The 7,638-nt window shown below is 33.7% G+C and overlaps 1 protein-coding gene across 6 annotated transcripts; it reads left to right on the forward strand.

The window, feature by feature from the left end:
* The first annotated feature begins 1,577 nt into the window (after positions 1 to 1,577).
* LOC105429668 (maestro heat-like repeat-containing protein family member 1) lies at positions 1,578 to 7,316 on the forward strand. 6 transcript variants are annotated; one of them, XM_089077505.1, is made up of 16 exons: positions 1,578 to 1,953; positions 2,067 to 2,212; positions 2,340 to 2,495; positions 2,602 to 2,768; positions 2,842 to 3,133; positions 3,258 to 3,464; positions 3,548 to 3,638; positions 3,701 to 3,853; positions 3,926 to 4,069; positions 4,137 to 4,429; positions 4,509 to 5,034; positions 5,376 to 5,533; positions 6,305 to 6,389; positions 6,452 to 6,639; positions 6,706 to 6,974; positions 7,049 to 7,316. In XM_089077505.1, the coding sequence occupies exons 2-16, from the start codon at positions 2,178 to 2,180 to the stop codon at positions 7,252 to 7,254; spliced, it is 2,970 nt and encodes a 989-aa protein (XP_088933631.1). In that variant the 5' UTR covers positions 1,578 to 1,953; positions 2,067 to 2,177; the 3' UTR covers positions 7,255 to 7,316. The 6 variants fall into 6 exon arrangements, with proteins under 6 accessions (XP_088933631.1, XP_088933628.1, XP_088933633.1 ...); XM_089077502.1 differs by having other exon boundaries at positions 1,580 to 1,953; positions 2,287 to 2,495; positions 7,049 to 7,315; XM_089077504.1 differs by having other exon boundaries at positions 1,581 to 1,953; positions 2,287 to 2,495; positions 7,069 to 7,209.
* The last annotated feature ends 322 nt before the right edge of the window (positions 7,317 to 7,638 follow it).

Below are 7,638 nucleotides of genomic sequence, written 5' to 3' on the forward strand. Positions count from 1 at the left end.
ATGTCTCGTGAAGTAAATGTGGTGCGAGTCTATGCTACATCGACAAATTGTAGATGAGAATGTATATATAATTTTATATATATATATATATATATATATATATATATTCACGTTCGTGTAATTTTTCTTTTATTATAGACTAAAGTATTGATTAATATATGATATATCATATTTTATAAATTTCACGATTTATTTTTGTTATATCAAACAGAAATTTTACAAAAAAAAAAAAATAATATGAACTAATATCCCGAGCGAGAAATGTTAATGAAATCGACACACATCGAATCAACATCGAATCGAAATGTATATGTATGTGAATGTATAAAAAATTAATATATTGATAAATGTATTTTTGTCAATGTTAATGTCAATGTTAATCAATCAAATTTCGCCTAGTTACTTTATACTGTTTACGCTATTATTGTTACGCTAAATCTAATTTTTGCGGAAGAAATACACACACAGTGAATAATCAGAATAATCAGAGCTTTTCGACAAAATGAATAAAGATCAAATCAATATCATAAGTTAATTAATTAATATAATAATGATTAATTAAATCATTATATCAAATTAATTAATAATAAATATATATATATAATTATATTTTTATATAATTATATTATATTAATTATATATATATATATATATATATATATATAAATTAATTTATAATGTTTTTCAATGCGTGGTCCAATATCTAACAACTGATTAAACATTTTTATGGACATTCTACAATAATTGTAGAACATTTCGCAATCTTCAAATTCCATTTCTTTGACCAGATTGTTACTATCACTCTGTAATAATCTTCGTTTTTTTGCGAATATCGGACGCATCCACATTCTATGACGAGCTTTTCCCTGTTGGTATATCGTCAGTTTCTATATTCCAAACAATTTTAAAATATTCTATCGTCTAATTTTCTGTTATTGAGATTGTTTCATTTTCTTCCACTTTTGCCATCGCTTCTACATTATTAATAACAATAGGTCAGAGTCCATAATGACTTCTGAATACATTCTTATAAATTAGATTTACATCTACTTGATTTGTTCGTACATATACTCGTACATAAAGTCTTGGTTCCCCATGAAACGTATTTTTGCAGATTACAAAAACCAATCACAAATTAGTTTAGCATTTCTGTTAGAGAATACAACAGAAATCCTAATCAGCAATTGGTTGTATTAATTACGCATTTCTCGAAATTCCGCGAAATATGCTCTATGTGAAAGAAGGCTTTCAGAATGGTGTAACGTGTTTTAATAAAATATTAAAATACGCAGATTACGCTTACGCAAGTTATGCCGCATACCCTCAGGGTGCCGTCCTATGGAGCGTATTGCGCATATCGCGGATCACGCGTATCGAAAATGTAGGTGAGGTCCAATCGGACACATTACCGATTGGTCGATTAAATAAAAAAATTTTTGATAGGTGGCTCACTAGAAAATTCCTAGGCATCGGCTGATGTGAGTGGTGTGTCCAATTAAAAATGTGTGCATCTCGGCCGCTCCCGAAAATCTGACCAATTGCGGATGTTCGCTATTTTCGATACATAGCCGTTTCGTCGAATCCATTATTGTAAATTTCGCGATTGATCAGATTTTTGATACGCGCGATACGCTCCATGGGACGGCACCCCCCAGGTTTCTCTCTGGTGGTCACGAAAATTTACTCACGGTTGTCGGTCTTTAATAATATCTCGTCGGTGGTATGCTTATTTACTCCGAAAAAGGATCTCATGTTTGTTCCTCGGTGTACTTTAAACAGTTTATCCATTGCGTGAGATAACGTGTAACAAATGATTTTTCAAATCTAGTGTCAATAAAAGCTTAAAATTTCAAGTTTAAGATTTTTTGCCGGATCTTAACACTTGTTATTGATCTTAACGCTTTATCAACATGAAGGAGGAACTAGAAAGCATTTACAGCTCTGAATTATCAGGTAAACTTAAAATATTATGGATTAAAAGAGAGAGCTAAAAATAATTTGTTAACATTTAATAAGATAATATTTAATAAAATATTTGTACTGATGATTAAAATATTTATTTTTAGCCGTGATTGGAGCCCTGTTGGACACTTTAGATGACAAGAATCCAGATGTAAAGTGGTCTGTGGTCGAGTCGATTGAAAGAATAAGTAAGAAAAATCCAGAAATCGTCATTCATGCTGCAATATATTTCTGGGAGATGCATAAAAAAGTTAATATCTGATAATTTAGATAATTTGGTTATTGCTGTATTTTATATTATTATGTGATTGTTATTATTCAAAGATATCTACGGAACATATGGGATCTTTGTTGAATGTTATATCTAATATATGTAGACATTCAGCTACAAGCTTGAGCGTAAATTTAGTGACGTCTCTTGCTGAGATAGCAGTGAACGAGTTAACAGGAGGAACTGAGAATGAGGCAGCTGAATTGTTGATCGAGCTTTGTAAAATACATTGCATGCAAGCCACGGGTGAACTTTTAACTAAGTATGCGCTAACAAACTTTAGCTGTAAATTTTATCTATTTTTATAAGTATGTTATGAAAATTTGAATATAATATTAATTCACTATAATATATTATGATATTTATAGATTAGAACCTGGAATCATTCCTAATCCTGCAATAGTTTTCACAATAGGGAAGCTGGCAGCAACTAATCCATATGGGATGCTATCTTTTGTCAAAATAACACTGACTATTACATTACCGATACTGAATCAGATACGCGAAGAGGTTCTCAAACAAGCAATTTGCTTCAGTAAGTACATATGCCTTATGATATTCTTGATAAGATTAATAAAGTTCTGTTTTAATGAATTCTTTATTTTTAGTGATCTGCAAATTTTGTGAAGCTATAAATGATTATATAATGAACGGAGAAGATTCTACTATGGAAATTAATAAACAGACATTTGTGGAAGAAATTTGTTCCATTTTTGATTTTCTGATGCATAATTGGTTAAAGACATCCCGAGATTCTAAATCAACTGAAATTATTTTAACAACATTTGTGCCTATGATATCTTTGCTGCCTGCACAACAGAATAGTGAAAGAATTGTAAAGTTGATACCTGTATGTTTAAATCTTTGTAGGAAACAAAATATACGTTTAGCTGCTGTAAGGTAAATTCAACATCCAGCAAAAAATAAGTTTATTATTCACTTATTCATATTATCTCTTTTTTACATACTTTAATAAATTTAATGAATATCAATTTTTTTTAATTTAAATTTATTATTTTGTTAGAGTTTTAGCTGTGATTTTAAGCTATGTCGAGAATGAAAATGACAAAGAGGCAATTCGCCCATTTATAGAGAATATCCATCAAGTCCTCTTTGAATTTGTTAGTATTTGTCCCTTTGAAGCAGCTCGGGATGTTGTTCTGACACATTATGAAGTACTACAATGTTCTAGATCATTAGTTGTCTTATATCCTGAAGAAGGTCTTGATAGGTAATCGACGTTCTTATGTCTTCTTCGGTTTAAATTATAAGATTGCGAAATATTTAGTCGTTCATTTTTTTTATTTTCCATAGAATTTTGCAGCAATTGAAGTCACCAGTCACAAATCAGCGTGCTCGCGCTTTAGTAGTTCTGAGACATCTCATAAACACTCTTCCATCAGAGGTACAAAAATGTGTAGCTTTATTAAATACATAACTTTTTTTATATGCATACTGTTTCGTTAGGACGATGGATCTCTGCAGAGAATCGCACTTAGCTTGCAGGAGTCGCTTGGAGAAAATGGTGCGCTTCAGATGGTTAGTGCTATAGTGGCACTTGTGGCACGACCAACATTTCCTCTTTTACCATCACAGAGAGTCAGATTTGTTCGTTATATGGTATGCAAACAATGCGTAAAATAAGATTAATAAGAGAGAAATATCTGAGAAATTAACTTTATCTTGTTATAGGTGTCACACTGTGAAGCGAAGAGTGATGACATGGAGGCATGTTCCGAAGCTTTATATCTACTTGCTACAACTGTTGATGGTGTCGAGTCTTGGCTATGGCCTTGTCTGATAAATGCGTTATTGGACTCGACTTGCACAGCGTCTGTAAGTAATAATTTTACAATTATGTTAACGTTAATATCTCTATTAAATTATTTTTTTCTATCCATAGGTTACGTCTGTGTTACGTTCATTATCCCCATTAGCAACAAAAATAATATGCGATGAAAACTCCTCAACAAATGAGAGGGATTTCCCTGGTACAAAAGTCTTAGGTAGATGCTTGGAATTGTTAAGCAACCCAGCTAATCGAATTGCAATAGTGACTTTCTTAAAAGCGGCAGCACCTTTGCTAGGACATCAAGTGAAATCTTATTGGGATGAGAAACTGCAGGAACTTTTGCAAGAATTCTTGCAGGACGAACAAAGAAACTCGCAAAAAAATCTTAAAGACATCACGCAACAGTAACGCTTTTTATACATATAAATGGACTTGATTTGCATTATTAAGACTACCTTTTCTTAATCTTTTTTTAATCTACAGAGATTTAATCTGGGAAAAAAAAATAATAGAATGGCTAGAAGAAAGTGTAAAGCTGGAAGGAGAGTCATGGGGCGCAAAGCTCGCTGATGAACTCGCTCTGAAAACAAACACACCGGGTGTAGCGCCGCTTTTGGCATCTACATGCAATAACAACGCTCATATCACTCTGCTTGTTGAACTCACACGTTCTCACGGCACTATCAAAGAATTTGCACGAGCGGTTGGCATCTGTGCTAAACGACATCTAAATATCGTGTTAAAATTAATGGAAGAGTTTTGCATTGTCGAGGATGCTAGGAAGGCCCCCGTGAAATTGCTGGGTTTTGTGAAAGATACGAAGGCTGCCGCTACTGCTGAGGCTGCAAAAGCGGGTTTACTACAATCTTATGCTGAAATTGCTCAGAAAGGGGAACCGCAGAAATTTTTTTCAGTCTTTGAAAAACACGTGTTGCCGTGGACCATTAAACAATTACACGAATGCAAGGAGCTATCTACAAAGGAAGCAGGACTGTCAGTGTTGGAACAAGTAATTTAATTTAAATAATTTAATATAAACAATCAGAACATAGATGGATCAGATTATTAATCGATAGACAGGATTTTAGTGTCGAATAATTTTTCTTCATTGAATATATATAAATATTTAAAACAAATGCTTATATCGTGAACCACATGTCATTAAATTATCGAACTTACAACATAGCTCACTAACTGTTCTTAGGTTTCTCCTCTTCTTAATAAATCGATAATCAATTTTGAAATCGATTAATCCCTCACTCAATGAAATTTAATTTAATCTTTTTAACGAATCAATATATTTCAATATATAATGTTTTCTACTTGTTGTAATAAAATCTTAATTTGTAGGTAGCCAATGCTGTTCATCCCACCAGATTGCCTGAATCTAAAGGCTTACGAATAAAGGCTACTGCTTTGGCTACTTTATTGGGAATCTTGCAGTCATCGACTGGATATAGACCATTGCAACTCTATGCGGCGATATTGAAAGCAGCAAATTCTTTAATGTATGTTTCAACAATGCATTTGTTTGACATCACGCATCGATATGCGTGAACTTGATTATCATCTATATTTTAGGAAAATCATGAATTATTGGGAATTCTGGCTTTATTTTTACTAATTTTATAATTCAAAAAATTTAATTATAATTCAAAACTCTTTGAAAAATGTTATAATATATTCAGAGCTACACAAGAACTGCTTTGAAACTGATAGAACTGTTGAAAGTCAAACAGTGTCTGATTCATATGTCCGTTTAGGATTTTCTTGCGTGATAAAAATTATTTATAAAATAAACTAATAATATTTATATTCAGACCTTTTTATAAAATGTTAGGATAGACATCAGGACATCAGGATTCAAAACTGATAGAACTGTCAAAAATTGTTCCGTTCCACACCCATTCGCACTCACACGCACACACGCGCACGCGACTTCTTTTTTGAATAATAAAGATTATTTCAAAATTAAAAAGGCGATATTTTTCATTAGAATTTTAGAACTCTTGTGGAACTATAAATCTTTAGGAATCGTGTAATAAATATTAATGGAATTCGCGCTGAATAAAGTGAAATATTGTGTGAACTTAGGATCTCAGTTTGTATTAAGATGTTTTTGTACATTAATGATTAGATCTATTTATTTATTTAATAGACAATTATAAAGTTATTGAAAGTAAAGCTAGAGCTCTCAATTGATTTTCTATCAAGTTGATATGACAACTTCACATATATGTATTGAATGAATAGTTAAATATTTCCAAATATTTTTGTAGACGTATACCACCAGAGCTAAATAATGAAGAAAGGGAGATTTTCCTCAGTGCAGTGCTGGATAAAACAATTAGTGCCAGTTCAGAGGTACCAAAATTAAAATTGCAATATTATATTTATTAATTTTTATCAGTTAATCTCTGTTTTAGATTGCTCTGCAATTACATCCAGAGGTAATGCAACTAGTCATAAATGAGCTGGGCAATATATCCAGCGAAATTGTATCCAATTCAGCGGATGCATTAGCTGACTTAGTCGACATATTATTACCCTGGATGCAATCCAAATCAAATGTTGAGAGAAAAACGACTTTATTAGTGATGCACACAGTACTCCAGTAATTATTACAATCTATTTTTATTTTATTATAATGTAGATATTTATAATGTGTATTTTCTTTTAGGTCTTATTATAACTCTTTGAAATATACATATCCAGGTGGCAAGTTGGACGCCGGGAAACTGGTAGGAAGACTTTTGTGCTGGTGTGCGGACACTGAATTCGCACTGAGACCATTAGCAATAGACTGTATGCTTCTTTCTCTGGACATTGCAGCCCGTCATCGGCATGTATTACTCGATAATATCTTAAGTGAAGATATACAACAAATAAAGAAGGAACTGATGATTGATGAATCATCAGTATTCCACGGAGCTGTACAAGTTAGTTTATGTAATTAAAAATTACAATTAATCGCACTTAATTTTATCATAATAATGATTTTAAGGAAAAATGGAAAAATTAAGATGCAATTTTTCGTAAACAGAGATTGGCTAATGTGGTATCGCAGAAAATCCCTAATGGTGAAATAGTTAGCTTAGCTGAGGGATTAATAGAAGGTTTGTTATTCTATGGAGAAGCAGGTTTAGTAGCAGGCATAGCTCTTTCACAACATTTCCAAATTAAAGGATCAGAGATATCCAGGACTGATGTTTGTTTAGTTGGTATGTAAAGTGTGAATTATTCTATCAATACGCACGCACGCACGCACGCACGCACGCACGCACGCACGCACGCACGCACGCACGCACGCACGCACGCACGCACGCACGACACGCACGCACGCACGCACGCACGCACGCAGCAGCACCGCACGCACGCACGCACGCACGCACGCACGCACGCACGCACGCACGCACGCACGCACGCACGCACGCACGCACGCACGCACGCACGCACGCACGCACGCACGCACGCACGCACGCACGCACGCACGCGCGCACGCACGCACGCACGCACGCACGCACGCACGCACGCACGCACGCACGCACGCACACAAATCTGTTAAAGACGTTTATACAAGTTTATAATATATAATATATAATTTGTAATTTAT

Source organism: Pogonomyrmex barbatus, unplaced genomic scaffold (assembly GCF_055798465.1).
Source record: "Pogonomyrmex barbatus isolate J1 unplaced genomic scaffold, ASM5579846v1 scaffold2, whole genome shotgun sequence".
Classification (NCBI taxonomy): domain Eukaryota; kingdom Metazoa; phylum Arthropoda; class Insecta; order Hymenoptera; family Formicidae; genus Pogonomyrmex; species Pogonomyrmex barbatus.

Bases quoted from the DNA above. Each gene is read 5' to 3' on its own strand.
- LOC105429668 (XM_089077502.1), top strand. From the start codon at position 1,911: ATGAAGGAGGAACTAGAAAGCATTTACAGCTCTGAATTATCAG. The intron at 1,954-2,066 runs GTAAACTTAAAA...ATTTATTTTTAG, and splicing joins TTACAGCTCTGAATTATCAG to CCGTGATTGGAGCCCTGTTG. The intron at 6,640-6,705 runs GTAATTATTACA...ATTTTCTTTTAG, and splicing joins GTGATGCACACAGTACTCCA to GTCTTATTATAACTCTTTGA.